The 27,945-nt window shown below is 38.3% G+C and overlaps 1 protein-coding gene across 1 annotated transcript; it reads left to right on the plus strand.

Moving 5' to 3' along the window:
* The first annotated feature begins 1,328 nt into the window (after window positions 1-1,328).
* Window positions 1,329-25,862, plus strand: Slc35b4 (solute carrier family 35 member B4). The gene is made up of 10 exons (XM_020180929.2): window positions 1,329-1,614; window positions 8,121-8,234; window positions 11,149-11,251; window positions 12,832-12,881; window positions 15,379-15,460; window positions 15,688-15,748; window positions 17,524-17,633; window positions 18,954-19,029; window positions 20,068-20,143; window positions 21,100-25,862. The coding sequence occupies exons 1-10, from the start codon at window positions 1,538-1,540 to the stop codon at window positions 21,344-21,346; spliced, it is 996 nt and encodes a 331-aa protein (XP_020036518.1). The 5' UTR covers window positions 1,329-1,537; the 3' UTR covers window positions 21,347-25,862.
* The last annotated feature ends 2,083 nt before the right edge of the window (window positions 25,863-27,945 follow it).

Here is a 27,945-nt window from a genome sequence, read left to right on the forward strand (position 1 = left end):
TCTGTAGTGGTGAAAAGGAGACATATTTCTTGCTTCCACCAATTGAATTCTCACAGTACTTACAATCTGAGCTATCCAGTGTAACTACTATTTGTTCACCAGCAACAACAGTGTTTGCTAAGCAACTTACTATGTACATCGGATAGTACTGCACTGTTCTTTATTTGCAAAACAGGTGTGTACACCTTGTTCACCCAGCAAGACCAATTTTATTTTGTGGTGGCACTGGGGTTGAACTCAAGGCCTCACTTGCTAGGCAGGCCCTCTTACTGCTTGAGTCACTCTGCCAGCCCAAGACCAGTTTTGATGGAGGCAATGTGTTTACACTTTGTTTCTGGCCCCTGTCGCTAGTATAAAACATTAGCACTACTGCTCAGAAGTTTACTACATCGCACATTTAAGTTATAATTAAATCCAACAGCAAAAGTACATGGTGTAATTTCAGAATGCCTTATTATTTCTATTCCCTGTGATACATTAGCAGTCTGGAAACTTCCTCAAGATCAAAAACACACTTCAAAACGAAGTATGGTCTGGAAACCACATCACAGGTGCTTGTTGTAAGTGCAGACTCTGGGTCCCGGTCTGAAGTGGGTCCTTACTGAATCAGAATTCTTGTGGATGGGGTCTAGAAACCTGTATTTTAAATAAGCACCCCTGGTAATCCTAATACATTCTAAAATCTGTGAACTATTGCCTTAAAAAGGTGAGCAGGAACAAGAACTAAGATCAATAGAATGACTACTATCAGCTAAATTTAATATTTAGTAAGTACCTACCTTGGGCTGGCACAAAACGGGCACAGACAATAATGAGTTAAAGACAGGGTCAACTAGTGTGCTAGGTACCTCCCTTAGACAATAGCCATAATGTAAAGCAATAGGCCTATCCTGCTAGTCTTTTCATAGAACATATCTTTTAACTCTTACACCAGCCAGGAAAGGCAGGCATTGCTGTGTTCATCTTTACCTATGGAGACGTTGCCGGAGATAGTACTGCTAATAAACCAAGATGGAACCTCAGAACTTCTAGGTCCATTGTGTTTTTCTAGAGGTAAATTCAGAGGAATTTCCACATCCACTCCGTTCAGGAGACTTGTTTCAGTTCCTAGGACAGCAGGTGAGTTTGTTAGGATGGTGATGAACGAATCTCATTCTGAGTTCTTGGCGGTCTCCCAGGGAGCTTTGACAGCGTTGGAACTTCACTTCCCAGCAATGCTTACAGCCGCTGATCACACGATACTTGAGAGACACTCTCCCATCCTTGGAGCCGAACCGCCAGGCTGAGGCGGGCCTCGTCCCAACTGACGTAAGGCCGCGCGGCATGCTGGGACTTGTAGTCTTCCTGGGACCTGGACGCCCCCTCGGATGAACAGGGCCGGGGCTGACTGCGAACTACAACTCCTCGTCTGGCAGTGTCAGTAGCGACTGCAGAGGAAGGGGGTTCCGCGGTGGCCATGTGTGATCCCGGCTTCCTGGGGTAGCCGTACAGACGGGCGCTTCCTCTGCGCGCTCGCTCCCCTTGCCCCGCACCGGCCATGCGCCCGGCCTTCGCGGTGGGCCTGGTGTTCGCAGGCTGCTGCAGTAACGTGATCTTCCTAGAGCTGCTGGTCCGGTGAGTGACCCGCTCGGGCTGCGCCCGGTCCCCCCGGAATGTTGTGAGGAAGCCGGAGGAGAGGAGACCGCTCACGTCGTCCCCGGCCGCGCCCCCGCCCGGTTCCCACCCAGCCACTCGCGGGACCTGGGGACCGACGGCCGGAGCCCCGCTGACGCCTGGCAGCTTGGGACCCCGCTGGATGTGCCACTCCTTAGTCCTGCGCCCCGCTGCTTCCTGTCCAGTTCAGCAGTGTCACAGCGCCCCAGTGAGGGGCATGCTCAGGGTGCTTGCCGTCGTCACCCCGTTTTCACACCCTGAGGGATTGGAGCTTGGGGGGGTTTTCGAGTGATTGGCCCCAGGTGTGCAGGGAGCTGGTGGCAGATTCCAAGGGTCCTAGTCCTCCGCCAAGCCACCCTCTCCCTTCTTCCCATCCAAATCCAGCTCTTTCTCCACCCAGTTAATAATGGCACACGCCTGACTTAGCTTGCAGACTTAGACAGCTAAGTCCGATTTTGTACAAGCTGCAAAGAAAGTTTCATTTCTGTGAAAGTAACTCGCGAAGCACTTGTTTTCATTGGTCTAAAGATGGCTGTGAGTACTTTGCCCAAACATACATCTCAATGATGTAGAACAGGTGATATCCAGAAGATAGGTCAAAATGACCCGAGAGCACCCAGCTTCAAGGTATTACGGTCTTTAAATTGGTTAGCATACACTTTGAGGTAGCTTACTTTACTAATTGAGAAGGCTGTGACACTTTGCTAAAGACAAGTAGGTTAACTTGAGGTGGCTTGTAAATAACGTTGAGTAAGAGTGTGCAAAGTTCAGAAGAGAAACTGAAGAGACAACAGGTGGTATGGGAAAGGTGCAGGTCTACAGAGCTCGAAGTTAAGAATTTCAGTCTTGGCTTTGTCATCCACGGCTGTGTGGCCTTTTCAAGTCACTTAGCCTCTCTGGGCCTTCTTTCCCCAGCTGTAAAATAATATCCATGGTGCCATGTAGCTTTATGTTTCTGAATCTGTATGTTACCTCCACTGACAGTATGAACAAGACTGGTCAGGAATTATACATCTTTGTTTTGCTGAAAGTGAAAGAGTCAAAGAAGTTGGTAGTCTTTCACTACTTGTAAGTAGCAGAGCAAGAACTGGAATCCAAGATGTCTAACTTCCTAGTTCAATACCTTTTCCCACCTCCCCATTGTTTTTGAACTTGAGCAGCCAATAGATTTTAATCACCCAGTTCTTCATATGGTGGTTAGTAAAGATGTATTTTACATGGCACCATTAATTAAGCCTTCTGAAGCAACAAGTTTACTTAAGGTAAACTATATGGGGTAACTTTTTGCTTTTCCAGAGCTTGCAATTTTATTATGCAGAAAGTATTGATAAAGATCCATTATTTGCCTTGGGAATTGCTGTGAGAGATATGAAAATGAAACAAAACATGATCTCACTATGAGTCTGATACACTTAAAAAAGAAGGCCACTTTGGAAATTGGTATATATTTTATATATATTTTTTAAACATAGAAGTGATATAATAAGGCCAGGCATAGAAATGGAGGTCAGAAAATAATAGTGTATAATATTTATGTTGAATATGCCATTAAATTAAATCTGTATGATGTCAGAATACACTAGCAACCAAAGCCCTTTTTTTTTTCCCACTAGCTTATGAACTAAGTTCTTGATTTCAACTCCATCAGCCTCACAGGTTTTCTGTTTTGTTTTGTTTTTTTGTGGCACTGGGGTTTGAACTCAGGGCCTACACCTTAAGCCACTCCACCAGCCCTTTTTGTGTGTGTGTGTGAAGGATTTTTTTTGAAGATAGGATCTTGCAAACTATTTGCCCAGGTTGGCTTCGAACCACAGTCCTTCTGATACCTGCCTCCTGAGTAGCTAGGATTAAAGGTATGAGCCACCAGCACCCAGCAGCCTCACAGGTTTTAAAGGATTAAATGAAATACATGTGGGAAGCCTGGCACACACTTGGTCTTGCCTTTGTCTCTTACAACTTTGTTTTGATGAGGTGTTCTAGAAAAATTATGGATAAATCTCCCTTTATAAAATGTTTTTTGTGCTTTCTAGAAGCTTCTATTTAGGATACTTTGAATAATTTCTAAATAAATCATCACTCCTTATTTATCGTTTTTGTAAATCTGCATTTTTGCATACAATTGTGGATTTTCATAAAGAAGTAAGGAAATACATTTATTAATATAATCAGTCTCACACAAGACTAAATAGCAGGTTTTTCCTAATTTGCTTAAGCAAGACAATGTCTTCTGTTATACATCAGTAAAATAAGACCTGCTTAGACCAGATAGTCTTCTAGTCTAAGTTTCTTCTAGATATATCTTGGAATTTGTGACTTTAATCCTAGTACATCACTGTGGGAAGCTCATAAATTTTCATAGAGCAGAAACTGTGCTTTTGTATGGGTTCCTTGGAGCCCTTAGGTACTATAATAAGTAGCACATAGAACTCTAAATATAAATGGTAAAGTTACTTGGTGAAAGAAGAGAATATTTTTAACCATTTTCCCCAAAATGGAAAACAAATTTAGGTTTTTCTTTCTTATTCATGTAACTATAATTAGGACCAATGAGAAAATACGATCACAGTGCATTGTATAGAGCAGGTACCTACTAGTGAATGAGGACTGGATCACCCTCATTAAGGAGCTTACATTCTACCTTGGAAACAAGATGGCTATTCATCAGTTAACTAACTTAACTAACTGGGTAAGGTATTGCATGTCTTACATCAGGAAAACAATTGGAAGCATTTTGTTTTTCCCATTTAATTTTTCAGTCAATAGTCTGGTATTGAATTAAATGAAGTTTTTTTATATCTAAAAAAGAAATAAAACCATCTGTCCCGTTCATTCTCTTCAGAGTTACTTTTTTTAAATAAAAATTTGGATTCTTGCCTTAGAGAATTCAAACTAAGAGAAGACGTCTGCAGTTAATGATTTTAATTCTTGAGGAATAAAGTTCAAGAGAACAAAAGATTTAAGGAAAACATTTCAAGTTTTTACTTTGAAGTTCCAAAATGAATTTTAACTTTATTCAAGTTATAATAAATAATTCCAATGATAGCTATGCAATATAATGTGCTGTAAGTTGGTTTAAAAAAAAAAAACATGGGTTATAGGAGTACATTAGGGAGATTTTAAAAATCCTACAGAAAGACAAAAGGATAGATTAGAATTGTCAAAGCACCTGGTGGGAGGGAGCAAGGGGAAGTAATTCTTGATAGAAATGGAATTCTTTTTTAGGGTACCCTAAAATTAGATGATGGCATGATTGCACAACTTCAAAACCCACTGAATTTTAATAATAATAATTGATACATGCATTTATTTGTCATGAGGCCCTTGGGAGACTTAAGCTAACTCAGTGACATGTGCCTCACCATCCTTAGCAATGAAATGGGCATAATAATACTTACTGCCATGAAATAAAGATAAAACAAAAAAGTATTATGATTGGCTTTTTAAAAATCATATGGAGAATGCACTTGTAAAGTTTATCATTTCTTAAAATAAATTGTTTTTATCTATTATTTAGGCAACATTTGTTTGAAGTGAGACGTTCCCATGTTCATTGACTTGCCTGCATGAAGTCCACTTTGTCCCAAGATGATGAGTAATGGTCATCCTCTAACCATCTACCTATGACACTGGCACTTCATGTTTGGCTCTCTCGTATGCCTTTGCCATCTTCTTGAGGGCAGGGATCAGGTGTCATTCACATTGGAAGCTCCCCTAAAGCTAGCATCTAACTTTATGCATAATAGACTTTTGATAATTTTTCTTTAATTGAATTGATCTAAATTTTTGGTAGAAATTGAAAGGCAAAACAAGGAAAGTTTTGAGCTTCTTTTGGGCTCAGTCTTGTGCTTGGCACTTCATGTGTATTTTCTCATTGAATTCCCACTACAAGAATAATATATCATTTTCATTTTATAAATGAGAAAATTTGGTAAATGCAAAAGTCTTTAAATAGGAGACTATCCTTCAAGTGACCTTTCCATATGCCATGTCTAGGCACTGGTCATTATTGTGGTTCTCTTTGCTTTTTTGACCCTGTGGCATATACTGTGTTAAATGCTTTTTTGGGATGACTCATTTACTCAACAGCAAACCAATGAGATAGGCACTAATACTGTTTCCATTTTAAAGATAAGAAAAGTGGATCTAGATAAGCTCATTAACTTCTACTTTTACCTAGTGTCAGGGGTGGATCTTAGATGTCAGTAATTTTAACCACTGAGGAGCTTATGAGAATACCAGTGCATCTTTTTTTTTTTCTTCTGGTGAATCTTAAACACACATACACGCATGCACACACTCAGTCTTTCCCCTTACCAATACTTGTGGCTTTCAATCCTGGCTGCACATGAGGATCAAGTGGGAAGCTTGTCCATATGAAACAGATTCCAATGGCTTTCCCTACTCCAATGAAATCAGAACTAGGAGGAGGTCTCTTCAAGGTACATGGATTTATTAACAGTGGAAAAGCCCTGTGCTAAGATCCATCTAGAGTTAAATTTCCTTTTCGTCCTGTCCTTCGTATTTGGGCTAATGGTTTTAATTAGCTCCTTGAATGAGATAAATGTCTCATTCATGATTATTTATGGATTCCTGCAAAGTTTGGCCTCCTCCTCTGAACACAGGAAACACTGAAAGAGAAATTGTTGAACTCTGTCTAAAGTAGTAGGTTTTAGGGACTGATGGCGTGGCTCATGTGGTAGAGCGCCTGCCTAGCAAGTGTGAAATCCTGAGTTCAAACCCCAGTACTGCAAAAAAAAAAAAAAAAAAAGAACAAAACCTTCATAGCATTGCTTAAAGAGTAGGACAGGTTTGCTTCACATGAAAGTCTAGTTCTCTGCAATACTTATGCCTGCTCTTGTCTATTTTTATGCCTGTTGGGTATGTTTAGGAATTTGTGTGTCTTGGCATTGCTGCTTAGTATTTATTCCACTAACAGAAAATGGAATTTTTGATAAATAGTATTGTATAAATATATAATAGTACTGCTAAATCCTTACTGGCTTCAAGCAAATGTCTTTGGTCAAGATGAAAACACAGAAAATACAGCTGGTAAATACTGATATTAAGGGAAATCCGATGATGCTTGCTTACTTTGAGTACTGCCTAGGTGACCAGCTGGATTTCTACCCAGCCTAATCTTGTTTATTTTTGAAGACAGGATGCCTAAAGGCCAGAAGCTCCTGTTTAGGTGGACTAGCAGAAACTGATTGGATCTAAGATGGCAATAAGAGTGACCACCAGATAACCTCTAACTTCATTATAATGCCATTTCCATATTAAATGACACACCCTCCAGTACCATGACAGTTGATAATTGCCTTGGTGACAGTTGGAAAGATCCATAAACAGATTAAAAAATAGGTGGAGCCAGAATTCCTGAAAAATCCCCACCCATTCCCAAAAAAAGACATGAATATTCTTCCCCTTAATTAGCCTGTCCTCCCCCTCATTTCCTTTACATCTATAGCCTCCCAACCCTGTAGGGTTGAGAAGTTCACTTGCAAGTTTATCTCTCACTTTATTCTTGGCCAAGAATAAAATTCTCCTATTGGAATTGGTGCTTTGTCTTGTTATTGTTTCCACAGTTTCAGAGGGAAAAGGACCCAGTTTGGTCCTTCTTCCAGAGATCAAGCAGAACTGAATGGAGGACAAGTTCAAGAAAACAGTTAACACCTCATGTGACTAATTTTCACAGGGTGCCTCATGAAGGATGCCAAGTAATTTTTGTAGTTTGTAAATTTGTTCCTAATAGTCACTATAGAAGATTCCCCTAGTGTTACATAGATGACTGAAAAGGATCAGTTGAATTCCACAAACATTTCTTGACTGCCTAATGGATTTGAAACACCTTGTTAAGGGCTGTGGAGAATAGTTCACTATAGCAGCGTTTCTTAGATATTTTTTCCAATCACTCCTCCTTATACTATGTGTTGGTTTGTTAAGTATGTCTGTGCCTCTTAAAAAGAGTAAGATTTTCCCCTATTGTAAGAACCAGTTTTTGCCCCCTTTGGGTCACTATCTAAAGTAATGTCCCTGTCATCACCTAGCTAGTGATTCCTGGTCAGGAGGGATAAACATTCTAGGAGAATTCCAGAAGGTTTCCATCTTCATATTATGCTACCTAAAATGACCAAAGGCTTTTTGGTTAAATGAGGATCTCAGTAAGAACATACTACCATTTTCCTACAGTTTACTAGGAAAGCTGTATCTCAGTCCTAGCAATAAGTGTGGCAGAGTAACTCTCACTCCTGGCCTCATACCCAGGGAAGAATTAGAGTACGAACGTTAGCATTCTCTGTGAGGCGTAATGCTAAATGTGGTCTGTGGGACATGAAAACCAAGATCAGGGAAGACAGTGGGTAATAAAATTCTGTTCTTCCTATTATTTGGAACTATGACTATAACATTTTAGTGCCCTTTATCTCAGTTTTTATGGCTTATTTTTCCTTTTGTTATTCACTGTACAGGAAGCATCCAGGATGTGGGAACATTGTGACATTTGCACAATTTTTATTTATTGCTGTGGAAGGTTTCCTTTTTGAAGCTGATTTGGGAAGAAAGCCGCCAGCTATCCCAATAAGGTATGGCACAATGAAGTCTCTTTTAGCGTTTGTTCTTTTAAAAAAATTTAGATGTTGTGCCTGTACAAAAGGAGTATGAGACATCCTTTTCTAAGATTTATATCAAAGATATCAGTAGAATAATTCATTTTATGAATTTAATATGTTGTGAAACTCTGGAAAGCCTATTTTTAGAATAAAATTTCTCCCCAGAACATCTAAAATAACTGTGATGAAGACAATAGTGGGGGTTAGTGGTAGTGAGGGGAATAATAAGGTCAGTCAGAAGTCCTAGTATGACTGGGAGTGGTGGTGCATGCCTGTAATCCAAGCACTCCCAGCACTTGGGAGGTGGAGGCAGGAGGATCTCCAGGTCAGCCTGGGCTATACAGTAAGACCCTGTCTCAAAAAACAAACAGACAAACAAAATAGAAGGCCTAGCACAACCACAGATTTTTAAGAGTTGTATGTGCTATCTCTCTATTGGTAAAGTTATCAAATAGGCTAAGACTAGTATCATCATTCCTTTGTGTGTGTGTGTGTGTGTGGTGCTGGGGTTTGAACTCAGGTCCTATACCAGTCCTTTTTTTGTGTGATAGGTTTTTTCCAGATAGGGTCTTGCAAACTATTTGCTCAGGCTGACGTTCACCCATGACCCTCCTGATCTCTACCTCCTGAGTAGCTAGGATTATAGGCATGAGCCACTGGCGCCCAGCTCATTATTCCTTGTTAAAAATGATTGGCTTTTGGAAATAGAGATAGAAGGTATACAACGTTGTGAATGCACTAAATAACCACTGAATTGTTAACTTTCACATTAATTTTATGTTGGTGAATTTCACCTCAATTAAAAGAAAACATATGGCAATCTAAGTAAAAATTGTTGAAGCTAGACCTCTGACCATTAGTGCAAACTTGTCTAGTTGTAGTCATGGGGCCAAATAGAAACCAGCATTTCTTATAATAAACTGTATTGACTCAGCATTCTTGCTGAGAGATTTGAGATAATAGTGTTATCCACATAATCATGAGTGCTTAGTAGCGTGGTGCTACTTAATTCTTTCTGAGAGCCACATTCCCATATGAACATCTATCCAAGTTCTCGAAGTGAACTTCATCCTTGTTAGTGTCTTTTGCTGCATTCCTCAACAGCCTGCTGTAGAAACCCTGGCTAAAATTTGTTATTAGTGTTACACTTTAAATTTTCTTAATGCAAGACTAAATATTCTGAATATTTTTTGTTTTTCATTAGCTTTAATGTCCATATAAAACTTTCTACTCCTGTGGACCAGCATTTACATCACAGCTAAAGCCCTGAAAGTTTTTGACTCCTTTGCACTTTTCCTTCCCCAACCCCTAGAGGCATCTAGCAGAGGTGAAGAATGTATTCTACCTCACCATAACCTTTAGAATAGCATCATGGCTGGCTGACCTGCCTGTCTCCAACTCTTCATCCTTGTTTCAACTTTTTCCATTTTATCATGGTGCCATGATGTTCAGAAGGAAGTCCAAACTTTCCAACCTGCCCTTGAGGGTCCCATGATCTTGCCCTAACACTCATACTCCCCATGTGTGCCTTACTTATGGTGGCTTTTATTTCCTACATACGAAATCATAATCAAAATCTTATTCATATCATTCACCCCAAAAGTGATTTCTAGGCAATGCTACGTAGGCAGCCGGATGGAATAGTTGAATTAATTATCCTGAAAGACCTTGACAATGACATCCCTTCAGGACAGGACTGAGAAAATTGGGCAAGAAACCTTGTAAAGTCATTAGTCAATATTATTTAGAAGTTTGGATAAAGCTGTTGCTAGTGATTTTACATGTACGTAATACTGTGCTCAGCACTCATTGTCAGGCTCTCTTTCCAGACTGTGTTCGTTCAGCCTTGGCTTTGCTGCATATAGTAATGCAAAACAGAATAATTGCTTTTTTAGAGAATATAACCTGGGACTCAGTGTTTTCATATTCTTCAGGTGTGCAGACATAGAAAACGGTTGGGAATCTGTGCTCAAAGATGAATATTTCATGAAGAATATGGAACCACTTAATTGCCTTTGCCCTAGATCCTTTAGCAATTTATTTTAAATATATTTCTCTTATTGAATAGATTCAGTTGAATCATGAAATTGCTGACATTCAACTCTTTTTGACCTGCAGAAATCATGGCACTTTAATAGGGTTTAATCTGAAAGACATCTTGAGTGTTTTCTATATCAAAATGAGAATATACGAATATAGAATTACTAAATTCATTTATATTCATAATTGTTCGCTGGTATAATCATTTTATCTTCTAAGTTATGATTTTTTTAGTCTTTGTTTTTACTAGTTTTAACACCTATGAACTCCCAATTTTAAATACAAATCTATATAAGTCAAATGATATCCTCATTAATTTGGAGGCCACTGGTTCAGAGGGATAATTTAACAGTTGCTAGCTAAAAGTGAGCTTTGACTTTGCAAATCTTTTATTTGGAAATTGTAAAAAATAATAGTATATATGAATTGTAAGGGAAATATTTAAGAGCACTAACCATTTTCAAGTTCTTCAGAAGTCTATGAAAATTATATACAAAGAACTGGTAAGAATTATCAACTCACTTTTTAAAAAATTGATATTGATATCTATTAAGTAACATTTTTTAAAGCCTAACTTTAAGTTGCTAGGTATACTTGGAAAATACTAACATATAACATCTTTAAAATGTTCTGTAATTCAAGCTTTTCCCATGTTACTCTGGCTTTCTGAAGTATTTCTATGTACTTACACATATTTGATTTCACATGATAATAGTAATAGAATGTTTTAATACTGAGGAAATGTGCAAGATACTTTTTAGACCAAAAATATATCTTTCCTTCTGTACTTGATTCTCTTGAAGTAACAGATCCTATGTGATGTGCTCTTCTTGCTGCGTCATTTCAGGTACTATGCCATAATGGTGACTATGTTCTTCACTGTCAGTGTGGTGAACAACTATGCCCTGAATCTCAACATTGCCATGCCCCTGCATATGATATTCAGATCTGTAAGTGCTGCCGGCTCATGCTTGTATGTTCCTCTGCAAGGCATAATTAAGTAGGTAAATTGAGTATATGGCAAAACGTAGAAAGCCCTTATAATAAGTGAAGTCCGGGGTATAAGAATAGGTTTGTGAATGTGTAAGCAAGGATTACATTCATCAGAGAAGCAGGGTAAAAGGACAAGTGTGAAAGTGAAGGGCTCTCTTTTGTTTACCTCAGGTCTAATGTGTGATTAATAAAAAAGAAAATGAAATTTTTCCTGGGAAACATTTTTCCTTTAATTTCCTTTATTTGGTTGATTTTATATTCACACTTGCTACTACTGTTGTTTAACATTTTTCTTATCACCTACTTCTTGTTTCTTTCTCCATAAAATTGCATTTACTTCTAGTATAAGAAACAGATTCAGGATGAATATCCCTTATCTGAAACATGAAGGAAGTGTTTTGGATTGTGGAGTATTTGCTTGTACATAATGATATGCCTTGGGAATGGGATCCAAGTCTAAACATAGAATTCATTTTATGCTTCCATTTACCTCATACACATAGTCTGAAGGAAATTTAATACAATATTTTAAATAATTTTGTGCTGGAATCTAAGTTTCAAGGTTTAGAGTTTTCCAATCATGTTAGTGCTCAAGAGGTTTGGATTTTGGAGCAGTTCTGATTTCAGATTAGGGATGCTTAATTTGCACTTCTCTTTTCTGCTTTTGTTTCAGCAGAGACTTGAAGTAATTAAGGGAAATTCTTTTTTGTTTGTTCATTTTTGTTTTTGAGACAGGTTCTTGCTATGTAGTCCAGGCTGGCCTTTATCTTGTAATCCTCCTGCCTCAGCCTCCTGAGTGCTGGATTATAGGCATGTACCACTATGCCTCACATGGAAATTCTTGATGAAACAGATTTCTCCCAAAGTAATAACCTGATGTATTGTGGTATCCATGTGTAATCTGTTGATAGATAAGAACAGAGTTCCTGGAAAAGTAGAGCATATTTCAAGGGGTAAATAGGCAGGATTGCAAAAGATTGCAAAATGGATGATGATTGTAATAATAACATCTCCATGTTGTCTAAGATTTTTGTGAGATTGAATGTGCTGTTCCTGAAGGGACTTTCCAAGGATAATTTTAATTATTGAGATCTTCAAAGCATTGAATGTAACTTCCAATAAACACTTACTGAATGACACTTTTTCAGAGAAGAAAGCGATCTCTACATGACTTCCTTCATTAAAACTGGAAGCGGGAAGAAGCTTATTAAATGTCTAAATTAGATAGATGGAAAATTAGCAAAAATAAGTATGATATCATTTATCCCTCTTAGTCTTAGCTTTAGCTATATCTAGTTATTGAGAATTACTCATTTTTATTCTCATTGGCATCTTTAAAAGATTTTATTATTTCACATGATAGATTTTTGTGGTCTATACATCCTGCCATCATAAGGACAACTGAACCTCATTAATTATTTATCCTAACCTCCTTTATTCCATGTCTTCCCCTTGTCCATGTTCTAATTCATAGTGGATTATGCTGTTTTCTTTCCCTAATTCACAAAAACTCTATTACTCTTGTCTCCTTTTATAGGGTTCTCTAATTGCCAACATGATTCTAGGAATTATCATTTTGAAGAAAAGGTAAATAATACCTCTTCAAATCTTATGTATGGAAATGATATTTAGTCACCATCCATAACAAATTACCTGGATTCCTTATCCTGCAGTGGTGCTAAGCTTGCTCTTGGCCGTGTAACCTTTTTTCTTAATTTCCTTTAAAAATAATGCAGTTTCCTGAGGCAGCCAAACAGGTCAAAGTCCCTACCTGTGGCTTTATGTAGAGCCTGTTAGTTCTTACCATCACTGAATATAGAATTTCACTTCCCAGTATGGTTACCACTAACCACATGTCACTATTTACATTAAATATTTCATTTTTTCATTCCTTTTTTTTTTTTTTTTTTTTTTGATGATACTGGGGTTTGAACTCAGGGCCTTGTGCTTGCTAGCTGATTCTCTACCACTTGAGCCACTCTGCCAACCTTTGTGTTAGTTATTTTTGAGATAGGGTCTCGCTTTATATCCAAACTGGCGTGGACTGTGATCCTCTTATTTGTACTTGCCCATGTAGCTATGATGGCAGGCACACACAACTGTGCCTTGCCATCGGTTTTGATGGGTTCTCATGTACTTTTTTTCCTGGCTGGCCTTCAGCTGCAGTCCTGCTAATATTCACCTCTCAAGTAGCTAGAATTACAGATGTGAGATACCATGTCTGGCTACTTTCTCAGTTTGTCTAGTCATATTTTAAAGGTTCAATAGCCACATGTGGCTGGTGGTGATCATATTGGAGAGCCCAGATAGGAAACATTTCCAGCAGTTAAGACATTCTGTGGGATGGTGCTATCCTAGAAGGTATCTAGCAGTATAATTAATGAACCAGGGAATAATCAAACATATTAAGAAAATTTCTAACAAAGGCCCAAATAGCCAACAAGGGGAATTGAAAGGTTCAGGACAGTTCTTGTAACTACCAGCCATGGGTCTTTCTGGGATAGAGGTGAAAATTGTCAGAAGTACCAGGGATGCTTTTTCAAAGTATGCCTCCCACCTTTATTCCGAGCGTTTCCCCTCACTGTCAAGGAGGAGAGACACTGGAGAGAGACAGCACATATAATCTGGAAGATGTCTCAAGGGAAGTTCACCCTCACTGTTAAGACCAAAATTATACAAGTTGATTCCAACTTTTTTTAGTATGTTCAGTACCCAACCTCAGTGTTAGAACTCCCTCTGCCACCTTACAAAGTAGCTATTGATTCAAAGTAGGAATCTGGAGCTTTTAAATAATAAGGGGTGTTTCTAACAAGGACAATTATCCTGTCTTGGTAACCTCCTTATCATGGTCTGTTTATCTCCTGAGGTTATATATCCCCCAGATAAATACCATTCTAGTTGATGCCTTTCTTCTAGGTTCTCTGCGTTTAAGCATACATACATAATCTGGTATTTTTTACATTTGAAATAATTACTGTGCTTATTGGTAGCATAGAATTGACTTTGGGACAGACCTGTGGTCCTTCTCAACCTTTGATTTTGGTTCATAACAGGGATACAGAAGAACATATAAAAAGAATTGTACTCACCCAATATTACCTTAAAATGTCAGGGGCTTTTCTCAAACATCTGAGTTTCCTTTTAACAACTTGTTTTGAATCTGTCATCTTGAATCTAAGCCTTTTGACTCTTTTCTGTGTATATCACCCATAGAGCTGGAATTTATGTAAGTTAACCATCTAATATAGAGAGTTATCAACTTATCTCTTTTCATTTATCTTGGACAGCAGCCTCTTGGGTTCATACCTCTGCATTTTAAAGACAGAAGTCTGTATTTTCCTTAACCATGTCCTTCGTTGTGTTTGGCCTGAGTTAAATTTCTTCATCTTGATCTTTCCAGACTAAAGATTTTTATCTATCATTTCTTTTTATATCTATACCAGTAGTATCTACTTTTTCACCCCACCCTTCCTCTCTAGCATGGTTCTCTTGGCCCCTTTAATTCCTTTTCTCTACTTCTTAGCCAATTAGGTCAGCCTTTTATGAGCTACTATGACCAAATGATACAATGTGTTGAGTAGAAAAAATGATGGTTTATTTTATAAGTTTAATTTCTTTTCTTTTTGGGGGAGAGAGTAATGGAATTTGAACTAAGGGCTTCATTTTTACTAGGCAGTTGTTCTACTATTCGAGCCACACTTCCAGCCTAAGTTTAATTTCTTTTAAACTTTCCCTGAGATCTTTTACTCAATCACTAAGAATCTAAGAGGGATAGTAATGACAGTGTTTTAGGTAATATGAAATGTCACTGCTTATGGTCCTATAAATTGAATATTTCTCCCTTTATCTGCCTTTTTTGGTTGTTTTCTGACAAAACAGTCTATCAGTCAGCAAATTGTTGAAACAAACTATTTTAATCAACACCAAGGAAAAATGTTTAGAAACATAAGTATGTACATGAAATGGGAAGTGACTCCCTTGGTGATGTTTTAGTGATTTGTACTGGCATGCACCATCTGATTATAAATATCATGAGGAAACATTTGTCTGTGCTTTCCTAAGTGTTTTGTTCTTATTTTTGCAGATACAGTATATTCAAATATACCTCTATTGCCCTGGTGTCTGCAGGGATATTTATTTGCACTTTCATGTCAGCAAAGCAGGTGGTAAGAAATCAGCTCACAAATCATTTATATTCACTATTTGCCATTGGGGCCCATTTACCAGGCACTTATTAATAATAAAATGAACTAAAATGCTTATGTGATACATGGATTCAAATCTCTGAAAGAAAAGAGTGGAGGGAAATGGATAATATAAATATTTCCCTTCCATCTCTGCATGTTGGATGTAGTTCTGGTTTCTGTACCTAGTATATTTTCTTATTTTCTAGACTCCACACTCCAGCTTGAGAGAGAATGATGGATTCCAGGCATTTGCATGGTGGTTACTAGGCAAGTATAGTAATTACAATAAAGCTAATTACTTCTACAGTTGTGTTTGCTGAGTTTTCTCCTATGGGGTATGTTTCTTGGCAAGAAGCTTCGGCTAAACAAATTGTGCCATGGAAGAGAAAGGCACCTGGGATCAAATCGCTCTGAACCTTAGTGTTCAAGAAATGAAAAAGGAAAATGCCCACATTCGTGGCAGTGTGTTCCACAACTTGGGTCTATGTTTTTCTTGGTTGCCACTAGCATAGGAAGAAAAGTGTATATCTACTTGCCCATCACACTCTTCAAGAGCAGTGCATAGATCTGATCCAGGATATGGCTTAAATGCGAAAACATTTGCTACCAAGTTTAGGGCTCTGAGTTCAATCCCCACTACCGCCAAAAATAGTAGAGAGAAAGGCATGGAGTGTCATCCATTTCTTTATGACTCACCTGCTGAGTAGAAGCATCTGCAAAAGAAGGGCACATTATAGCCCTTAACTCTTAAATTTCCAAGTGACCCATTTCTAAATCTTAGATTTATTTTCTTTCCATATGGCAGTGTTCCCAAATCTAACATCATGAGAATCTCCTGGGAAAGTTTTTAAAATACAAATATTTCTTTGTAGAATTTATTAGACAACTGGAAAGCCACATTCTCACACTGATTTGGAGGGGAACTCTTTGCAGGTGTCTTCAGTAATAAAAAGAGCAGATTAAAACTGACCAAGTGTCCTTCTTACTTCTTGGCTTTGAACTCTCACCCTTTAGGTTGCTATTCTTAAAATAAAAAAGATCTCTTATCAGCTAGTAAAACAATATTTTACCCAATGAAAAATGTTTGCAAAAGATATGAACATGTAATTCATATGGAAAAAAATTAATGTCCAATAATTTTTATATTCATCCTTACTAGTCCAGTAATCAAAGAAATGCAAATTAAAATTAAAACGCAATATCTTTTTATTTTTTGCCTATCTTATTGGCAAGATGACAAATGACTTTTTATTGCTAATTAAGGTACAGTAAAACAATCATTTTCATATGAACTATAAGGGTATAAAGTGACACAGCCTTTCTAGACAATATTGTCCCTTGGATTTTTGAAATGTGCATAATCTTTGATTCAGTGATTGCATTTATGATTTTATCCTAAGGAAATAATTAACGTTTAAAATATTTGTGAACAAGGAAATATATTGATTTTAATGATGAAATATTTGGAAATAATCTAACCATTCTCATTATAAGACATGTAAGTATGTACAACCACATGATAGAATAATATGCAGCATTAAATCATATTTTGGAAAAATTTTAATGAAGGACTTGAAGGAAGAGTTCAGGAAAACATGAGAAAAGCAAGATATAAAAATATATGAACAATTCTATTTTGTCTTAGTATAAAAATACATATATAAGTATGTAGCAAGATGTAGAAAACTATAAAGGCTTGGATTGTAATGTTGTGGCTGATTTTTATTTTTAAAATTTTGTACATGTTCTTCAATTAGTTTATAGTATTTGTAGAACTGTAAACAATAAATGTTCTTTAAGAAGACATCTGGCTGGGTGCCAGTAGCTCATGCCTGTAATCCTTGCTTCTCAGGAGGCAAGATCAGGAGGATCATGGTTTGAAGCCAGCCCAGGCAAATAGTTCTGTGAGACCCTATCTCAACACAAAAATTGGGCTGGTGGAGTGACTCAAGGTGAAGGCCATGAGTTCAACCCCCAGTACCGCAAAAAAAAAAAGAAAGAAAAACCACACAGATGTACTATAACCAATGTTTGTTTTCTAGGTATTGGGGCACTGACCTTTGCTCTGTTGATGTCAGCACGGATGGGTATATTCCAAGAGACACTTTACAAACAATTTGGGAAACACTCCAAAGAGGCTTTATTTTATAATGTAAGCAACTTCTTGAATCTGGAGAAGGTGAAAATTCCTGAGTTGTAATATGCTATTTCAGATGAAATTTGTTGTAGTTGAAGCACAAGTTTATTATCAGTAAACAACTTCAAGACCCATAGACTCAAGGACTTTTGATTGGGTGCCAGTGTGTATTCTGGGCCACAGTTGTCTATATGAGATGATCATAATAAACAAAATAAAATGTGTGTTAACCAAGGGCAACTCCAAGGGACAAGGAACTGCTACCCTCAACGTTCTCATAGATGAAATCAGGTTAAAACCAATATGGAAACCTGGAAAAGGAAAATAAGTTTCAAAAGCAGCAGGCCAAGGGGAGTGTGTGCAGGCAGACGTGTGGAGAAGATGGCTCTAGAGGCCTAAGTCCCTTGTGGCTTTATTCATATGATAGTCTAATTAGTTATATGTAATAGAGCTTCTTTACTCTAAACTACTGATCTAGCACCACCTCCCTTAGCTTTCTTCTTCCTCCTCCCTCATGCCATTGAAAGACAGCAAATATATTGAAAAATACAGTGGAAATATTGAAGAATAGCAAAGCCCCAGAGCCCAGCCCCTCAAAGTCAGAGTGAGATAGTTGCATCCAGTTACCCTAGGGATTCTTTCTCTGGCAATTTTTTATACTGGAGTCGCAAAATAGCAATTTGAGATGTTTAATTAGAGATAGAGTAAATGTGGCTGGGAATTTTTAAAAGTTAAATATTGTACTTGGTTTGCATCTTTCACAATGCCAGGTATACAGTGACTGGTTCAAAAGTGTTAGCTGTGCCTCATCATTACTGTGAGGTGGGAAAGTTGTTACCCATGTGTCCTCTTCCTCTTTTATCTCTTATTTTTGTCTTCATTTCTTTTTCCCTGACCTCATACTGTCCTCAAGTCCCTTTTCTCACTAGTTCTCTAGGTTCTCTGAAATCTGCCTCTTTGTTCTTGTACTTTTTAAATCCACTATTTTGCTTTCTCCTCCCTTAAATTAGTAAAATTAGCAAATCCTTAGAGCAGAATAACTATGTATTTAAATTTCCCCATCCCTCTTTGTTAAGGGAAGGATGTTGGCTCCTTTGCTTGTCTTTGCCCATTATGGCCATCAGACTTCATAGGGCAAGATCTGTACTTTGGGAGCTGACCTCATGCCATATAATGTCAAATAGACGGAGGCATAGATACATTTAATAAGTCTAACTCTCTTTTCTTTGTATTGCTTATCACAGCTTGGCTAACTTTAAATGATTTGTAAAGCTACTATAATTATTCTATAACGTTTTTGCATTTAACTTTTATGTGAACCATTTCTTCCCATAGCATGCCCTTCCACTTCCTGGTTTCATCATCTTGGCCTCTGATATTTATGACCATGCAGTTCTGTTCAATAAATCCGGTAAGTTTGGGATTATACTGTAGAATTAACTTTCAGTTTCTGAGGCAAAGTCTGAGGTTTGCTTTTGACTTGACCACAACTTTTTTTTTTCACATTCTTATCCAAATTATCTGTCCCTCTTCCAGCTTCCAGGAATGTAGTGCTGTTAATGGGTAATTGCAGCAGCAAAAGCTTTTATAGGCACTTCTCTATTATTTGCAAATGAAGTAAGAGAATATCTTCAGATTTTCTGTCTTGCTTTGGAACTTGCCTGTTTGCATTTGAACATGGAATGTTAGATGGTTTGAGAATGTAAACAAACAGTAACAGCACATGCAGAGATAGAGCCCTGAAAAGTTGGGCAGCAGTAAAGCTCTGTGATCCTTTTTTACTGTGAAAGGCAGAGCTACCTTGGCACCAAGCAAGACAGAAGCAAGTGATGACAATGCTTGTTTCATAATTACAGTTTAGATAGGCAACAAGAATAAGCAGAATTAGTTTCAAGTATCTGTAGCATAGATTAGCTATTACTTTTTAAAGAGGCTATTTGATGAATTAACTGTAGATGGTCAGTCAACTTGAAAGAAGCTACTTACATGATCTGATTATCGACTAATAGACATCACATGTTACATAGAAGAATGAACATACAAGGAGCAAAGATTTTTAAAATCAAACCTTTGTGTTGCCAATACTTCAAGTGGTAAGTGCATTTTGTAGAAAGGTAGGTGCTCATCCGAGCAGAGACTGCTCTCTGCATGTGCAGTATGGCCTCTCCCATTTGTACAAAAAATACATGTGATAAAGTATGTAGTATGTAAGAAAGTATGTATGGCTCTGAATTACTCATATTTTGAAGATCTGTGAGAGTCCCCAGAGAGCAATGACTCCCTTGGCTGATACAGACTGGAATCAAGACAAGTAAAGGGATGTGTGGTCCAAATCTAGTTACAGGGGAAATAATGCTGCTGTTTCTATTATGTTTGTATTACCTTGTTCAAAAGATGAAAAATTTATCTGCCAAAGTGTGATATAACCATGTCCTCTCAATCTGTGCAGAATTATATCAAGTTCCAGTCCTCGGCGTGACAATGCCCCTCATGTGGTTCTACCTCCTCGTGAATGTCATCACTCAGTATCCTTTGGCCTCCTCCATCATTTTTGTGTCTTCTTCATGTTGTTTTGACATATGAATGTTTATTTTTATAACAGAGTAGGAACATGCATTTGGATTTTGCCTTGGTTTCATCTGTTGTAACCTGGAGACAAACCCACTCCAGGAACTTCTTTGCAGAGGGCAAAAGAGACACTAGTGGTACAGAGGAAACATGATTTCTACGTGGAGTTTTCTGGTATCCTGGTATGTTTCTGATTATCATAAGCTGCCACAAAGTTCTAAAAGAAAATTAAAATTAATAAAGACTGAAGTTTTTAAATAGTTATTTTGGATGACTATAAATTCATTATCAAAGTTGTGAAGTTTTGAAATAATGAAACAGATTGAGATTGACCTCATTCCTCTGAAGTCACCTCATGGTGACTTTTTAGAGGAGGAGGTAGAGGGGCCGGGGACACAACAAAATGAAGGTGAATGGGATCACCCTTCCTGAGAATTCACCCTCTATTGTTACCTTGGAGATGGCCTTCATTATAAACAGTAGGAAGGCCAGGCAGGGTGACACATGCCTGCAGCTACTCAGGAGGCTGAGGCAGGAGGATCACTTGAGTTCAGGAGTTCTGGGTTGCAGTGTGCTGTGCTGATCAGGTATCCACACTAAGTTTGGCATCCATATGGTGACTTTCTGGGAGCTGGGGGAGTACCAGGTAGCCTAAGGAGGGGTGAACCGGCTAAGGTGGGAAACAGCAGGAAGAATCCAGAACAATAATGGAAAGTTTTTAGGAAGTTTTGAATTGGGATCTGTAAGTGGAATGGCAAGATGGGAATTCTTCAGGACGTTTTACTGAGGTGGAGCCTCAGCTGCTGTAGCAGATGCTCATGTTTTCTTAAAATATAAGAATCCATGCCAGAAGGTTCCTCTGCTGGCCTCTCAAGCACAGTTCACAGAAAGCTCCCTTAACTCCACTCCTCAGATATGTGTGCATCCGGGGTGTGTTCATCCTCACAACAGAATGTGCTTCCCTCACTGTCACACTCGTTGTGACTCTACGCAAGTTTGTGAGCCTCATCTTTTCCATCTTGTACTTCCAGAACCCTTTTACTCTGTGGCACTGGCTGGGCACCTCATTTGTCTTCATTGGGACCTTAATGTACACAGAAGTATGGAACAACCTAGGGACTACAAAAAGTCAGTTGCAAAAGGATGATAAGAAGAACTGAGTTCTGCCTGGGATAGACAGGCCAGTGTTGTATGAGGGAGGCCTCTGGTGAAAGTCTGGCCACCATTTCACTTTGGTTAATGCCGAAGTACCCCCAGTATTGAACCAAACACGATCCAGAGAATCTCAGAAGGAGGGGACATCTCCAGTTTTTCACGGCCATTTGAACAACATTTGTAGACTCCAAATAGACATCTCTCAACCCTGAAGTAGAAAAAAAAATAATACTTCTATAGCATTGAGCAACCTGTTCGTTTGCTTTTCTGTTTTGTTTTCCAGAAGATTCAGAACTATACTTGTTTGCTGAGTTCTGAGTTCCCAGAGCTACTAATTTTATATTTGTGGTGTCAGAAAAGGTAATGCCTTTGTTACTGTTCTGATGATTTTCTGCTGCCATAGTCATGACCATCCTGTGGCCATGTCCTGCTTTCTTCCTGTCACTCTCTACTCCTCAACAGCACTTTGTAGACCATCAAATGCTCCAGGCACCATCAGCCATTGAACAACCATTTGGCTGAGTGAATTGAGACCCTGGGAACATTGGGACTGGATTTTTTTCTAGCATGTTGGGAAAGAAGCATTTGTCCCGTTGAGCTAAGCCTTGGGGATAGCAGACCAAACTGGTGAACCCGTCCTTTCCCACATTTGCTTTTTTTCCCTATGCAAAAGTGAGATGCCTTCCCCATCTCTTGCTTTCTATCTTAGACCAATCCTGCAGCATCTCATGGTAAAACATGGTTGGGAAGAAGGAGTCTTTCCCTTCAGTCTTGCACATGAAGCCCATTAACCTGTCACTGAAATGGGGATAGCAGCCCGGTCTAGTACACATAGCCCTGCTCATCACTCTAAGAGCCACAGCTGTCCCTGTAGGCCCAGCCACATACTCAAAGGGCAGGTCCTGAATGCAAAGGTGAGTGAAATGTTCCTAACTAGATCAGCTCTTCTTGGCAGCTCTGAGAGTCAGGTGATGAATAGACTAAGATATATAGTATGTGTGATGTACAAATCAAGTCAAATCCCAACTACAGTTGAAAGTTACTCTCATTTTCTCCTATGAAGTAACTTTATGTTCTTGATATGCAATGAGGGGAAGGTTGTATGTGCTTTGTTACATGTAGAAACATGCCTCTCTTTTGCTAACCACTTCAAAGGTCTGGGTTCTATTACCATGGGATGTTGAGAAAAAGAAAACTGTCACTACAGCACATGGAGATGTGTGTGCTGTCATGTAATTTGTGTGCAATCAAGCAGCATGGAAGCTGGTGTTCTCTTATTCCCTCCTCTTCACTTAGTCCCAAACCCTCATTAACCTCACACAACTGCATACTCTTGTGAGCAGCTAAACTCACTAGCTTCTTCTTTTTTTTTTTTTTCTGAGTATAGACAAAGGTCTTCTATGTTTTGCTGGGCACAAACTATGTTCTTAAATTGAAATATGACTGTCTGTGTCTCCTAGACTGACTCCTGGCTGTTTATTTCACTATCCAGATATGTTATATTCTCTGATGAGTCTGAGCGGCAACAGTAAAGGAGAATTGCCCTAAACCAGCAGGTCACCTGGGATGGTGTTAAGCTGCCTCACTTCTTTCTTACAGAAACTGCACACTGTTTTTCCACAGTCTCTAGATTTACAGATTTCTTTCTCTTTTTTTTTTTTCTTTTTATTTATGTTCTGGACATTGACAACTTCCTAATACCTAATGGTCTGTTCTCAAAGAAGGTAAATTAGATTTGAACCCATTCATGGACTACTTGCTTTGCAATATGTGGAGTTCTTGGACTGATGGTACTATAAATACATGTTAAATGCCCTCTTAAAAAAAGACAACAAATGCTACTTTTTTTTCTTAATAGAAGAATCTGTCTCTAGAGGCTTTTTGGTTGTTATATATCTGGAGTCTCTGGTAACTGCGAATAGGTTATATCTTTGTATAATCCAGTACCATCCTTTTTATGTTGATGAGAAATACTGTAATTTATAGTTATTTGAAATGTGTTGAGATACACAGACAGGATTTAACTGGGCCCATTTGGCTTTAGATTCTGTCTGTTATCAATATGAATACCTCTGCCAGGCTGCATAATAAAGGACATGGAGGTAATGGATTAGAGCTCTCCTACAACAAAATGAGCAGTTGTAGGAACAGAATGCCTGAAATACCCTGTGAGATTATTTTTTCTTTGTAGGACTTGGATATAAGGAAATATATCTAAATATGTGTGATTTTTTTAAACTATTCCTTAAGAAATTGTTCCCCTTGGTTAACTGATTTTTCAATGCAGGTTGAAAAAGTTTTAAAAGGGCAAACAAACTGTTATATAGAGATCACACTTAAACCTAAGTGGAAGAGGAAATGTCTTTTAAATTCCTTTCCTCTTTCTCTGAATCAGACTAGAATTTTGTGCCTCAGAGATAGAATTTGTTTACAAAAGAATATAATGTTTAAGACTACAAAACTCTACTCACAGTAAAAATCAAGTAGCCAAGGACATTAGCCAGAAAATGTAACACACACATGCAACTATGTGCCCACTGTACAGTTTGACTGGAGTAATAAGGTAGCAGGAGAGGAAAGTGAATGTTTGAATTATATTAATCTAGCATATTCAAATCCTTTACCAAAATTTTGTTGCAAAAATGCTATCTGTTTCATTTTTAGCTTTGTTTGTTTTGTTTTGTTTTCAGTGCTGAGGATTGAATGCAAGGCCTTACACATACTTTTCTTCTTTTTGGCAGTACTAGGGCTTGGACTCAGGGTCTTGCACTTCCTAGCCAGGCTTTCCGCTACCTGAGCCCTTTTTTGCTTCAGTTGTTTTTTAGATAGGGACTCATATTTTTGCCTGGGGCTGGTCTAAAACCATGATCCTACTACATTTGGCCTTCCGCACAGCTGGGATTACAGACATGAACCACCACACCCAGCATTATACATTTTTTTTATTCTTTATTTTCATTTTCATCCACTTAATACAGCCACTAATACACGATGAGTTTTTTTTTAAATCAAATTCTGAAGTATGTAGACACAATCCAAGTAGTTGTTTGTTGTTACGGTTTGTTTCTTTTTTCCTTTTCCTGCCTGATTGACTAGAATGAAATTCCACAGTACTCTAATTTGGTTGGTAAAGAAATAGAAGAAAATCATGAAAGCCAGGTTGATCTATGCCACCCATAACCCACCTCTTCTGTTTTTCTAGGAAGATTGCATGACAGCCTAATGGATTTGAATAAAATATCTGTGATCATTTTCCTAAGTACCTGTCCTCTCTTCTGCTCTATTGTTCCCTACTTCCTAACTCCACCTCCAGTTTCTTAAGGACAGGCTGTCCTCACTTGTATTTCCTACTGAGCAATATCTATAATCTTCTGTATGTTTATGCCTCTGTTCTTTGGGGCCTCTTGATGTTTTTGTGGAGTTTCATAGCATATTTATATAAGCATTTGGCATGTACTTTGTTTTATGTTCTGATAAGCATTGATATTAAGAGTGTGTATGTGAGTGGACATGGCAGTACACACCTGTAAGTCCCAGCACTGGGAGGTGTAGGCAGGAGGGTCACAAGTTGCAGCCAGCCCAGACTACATAGAGAGACCCTGTCTCAAAACAAAAATAAAAAAAGTGTGCACCTCTGTGGATGGGACTATGACAGCATGTATGGATGTATGTGTAGAGAAGTATGAACATAGAGGATTAGTGTGAAATGTTTGTATTCTGTGACAGCTCAGGGTAGGGGCTGAAAATTTTGCCCCCATTCCCTTCTTGGCAAGTGCTCTACTACTGAGCTACGTCCCCAGCCCTTACTAGTCCCTGTAATATTTGGGAAATAATACTTTTCTTATTTGGCTCTTTATACCCTACTTTTAGCTTGTTCACTCAACAGTGCCAGATACCAGTTGAGAGCAATGATAAACTAGGTCAGGAGTAACTCTAAACCAATTCTGTCTGGATGGTGGGGACATGTTCATCACAGACTGGCTGACCTTGACCTGAGCAGATGCACACATAACACATGGAGAAAAACCACTTAATATAATCTGAAACCAAGATCTTATATTTGTTGCATTTTGTCTCTTTTTGGCTTGAAGTAAATAGAATTATGTGTAATTCTGCTCTTATTAGATAACCAAAGCATTTTGGTCTCAATACCTTTCTCTAGAAAAATGTAACTGAATCTTACTTGTGGCAGTTCTCTTGTAAATTGAAAGAACTGTCAATACAGATAAAATCTATTCACTATTACTGTTTATTAGTATGGGCATTTGAAAATAAGTATATACAATATTTGTAAGTATAAGAACTAGTCATAAGCCTTGGAATATGCTCAATATAACCAAAGCTGGATTGGGAGACTAACCCCTCTGAGCATCATAGTGTGTTCTGTCTTTGCAAAAGCTTCTTCACTGTAGACATTCCAGAGAGGGGAGGGGCCAGGGATCATGTCTAAATCATTTCTGTATTGCCAGCCCCTGGCATAGTGTCTGACATGCATTAAATGAATAAATGAATACTTACCAAGATCTCTTCCTCCTAGTTTTTGAGAAACCTTCTATTGGTTCCTGATAGCTGTTCCCACTCCTCATCAGCTGATTGGAAAAAAAGCAAGTAAGGAGAAACATTCAAGAGATTCCAAGCAAGAGCAGGAATGGAGAAATATTGGGAAGTTGCTTAGAATGCAGCCTACTACCCAGCTTCTAGATCTCTTGCTTGCCTGATGGTCAGATGGAAAAGTATTACCTTTTTAACACTTAATCAGGAAGATCACGTAAGGAAGTGCCTATCAGATCGCTAAAGATTCCTGCCTGGAGTGACTAGCCCCATTTGCATCTCACCGCGGGTGGGCACAGCTAGTGTATATTGGCTGCTGCCTTTAGAGCACTGTCCACTTGTCTGTCCTCAGTATCCTCGGAGACACCTTCCCTGAGCCTTACCAACTGAATTCGCTACCATCCTACCAAGAGGCAAGCTGGAAGGGAGTCAAAATAGGAGAAAAAAGAACTGCATTATAAGAAATAAAGCCTATACTTAAGAAAAAAGTTGTCATGATTGCCTTGGCACATGTATGAATTGTGTCTTTTGAGATGTAAGAAAAACAAACTCTGAACCGAAGAGGGTGATAGTGGTTATTCCCAATGCCATAAAATGTCTTAGTGTATCACAATGACAAGTCATTTCTATGCTGTTTGATTTCCTTAAAGAGAATGGCCTCATCCTCCAAAAAAGCGGATAATTTAAAAAGTATGCTTTTCTAACAAATTATGGAGTAGCATATATTTTATTTATTCTGCCTCTGAGCTCTTCATTGAGTATTACATTTTAAGAAAGATTACATTGAAAGATCAGGGGAGGAGGAAAGGAGGTAGCAGCCTAGTGTGTAGAACAGCCAAAAGACATTAGTGAGTATTCAGACTTTGAGCTGTGTAAATATCAAACCTCAGCTTCCAGCCTTATGAGTTATTTGAACAGAGAGTTAAGAAGGAAAGGAAGATTTTGTGAATAAAATGTTTTGCCAAATTGAATGAAGAGTCTTTTTACCATCATTTCTTATGAAGAGCCATTTTTTTTTTACCTTCTGAAACAACTCATCAGACATCTGGTTTTTATCTTAGATTGTATAATCATTGTTTCTTAATAAAAGTGATAAATTTCCTGCAGGTGTTTCCAATCACCATTACCTTTCAAGTGCCTGTGTGAAGTGTCAGGAAGCTCCACTTTTCTACCTTGTGTTGTAGTGGTGAAACACTTCACTACAAACCATTGTCAGCAGCCTGTCTTCCTAATGCTTTGCAGCTGGATCAATAAGCGGCCACTTCTCAAGCTACAGGTCTGTTTCTGCTATAGAAATTTGAAGCAAATCAGTCTACTTTTTTGGGAGTTCTCGAGGCTCATGACAGTAAGTTTCTGTAGCAAATCTTTCCAAACCACTTTGCCTTAGTTGAAATACAGTGACTTTTGTAATGCTGCAGTGGGCAGCTCTATTTCAGTATGTCACTTTTCCATAACCCTTAACACAAAAGCCACAGGAAGCAATTTGCCACACCCAGTCTATCAGTAATTATGTTCTGCAGTAGCCCCCATATACAGGACACAAATTTAAAAAAATGAATGATGGTACACTAAACATGACATATTTAAAATTCTGTCTTAAAAGGCTGTGGCACATTTTTGTCAAGACAGGGCTGGGTGTTCTTCAACTGCTCTGAGTGTATAATTGCAAGCTGGAATGGTTTCTGAAACCTCTTCACACTCAAGTCATAGGCAAAGGGCGTGTTGAACTCTAAAGTCTTAGGAACTGCAAGCCTGAAAAAGCTAACCTTTTGGGACACTAAATTAGGGTTTAGTTCAACTCTTTAGGAAATTGTATAATCTCATTGGTAATGGAGCAGTTCTACACAGTAAACTTTGATTCTGATACCAGCAGTATCTTTGCCCACGGTGCCCCTCATTAGTAAGAGCTACAGGCACATAGATAACATCCAGTTTCTTTGTCCCCTTCTTACTTTCAGCACTCAAGCAACTATTAAAAATGAGTACAGATCAATGAATTTATGTGCTCCTGTCAAAAAGTCTCTTTACAAGGAAAAACAAGCGCATCTGGCTG

The sequence above is a fragment of the Castor canadensis genome, chromosome 2 (assembly GCF_047511655.1).
Source record: "Castor canadensis chromosome 2, mCasCan1.hap1v2, whole genome shotgun sequence".
Taxonomy (NCBI): Eukaryota; Metazoa; Chordata; class Mammalia; order Rodentia; family Castoridae; genus Castor; species Castor canadensis.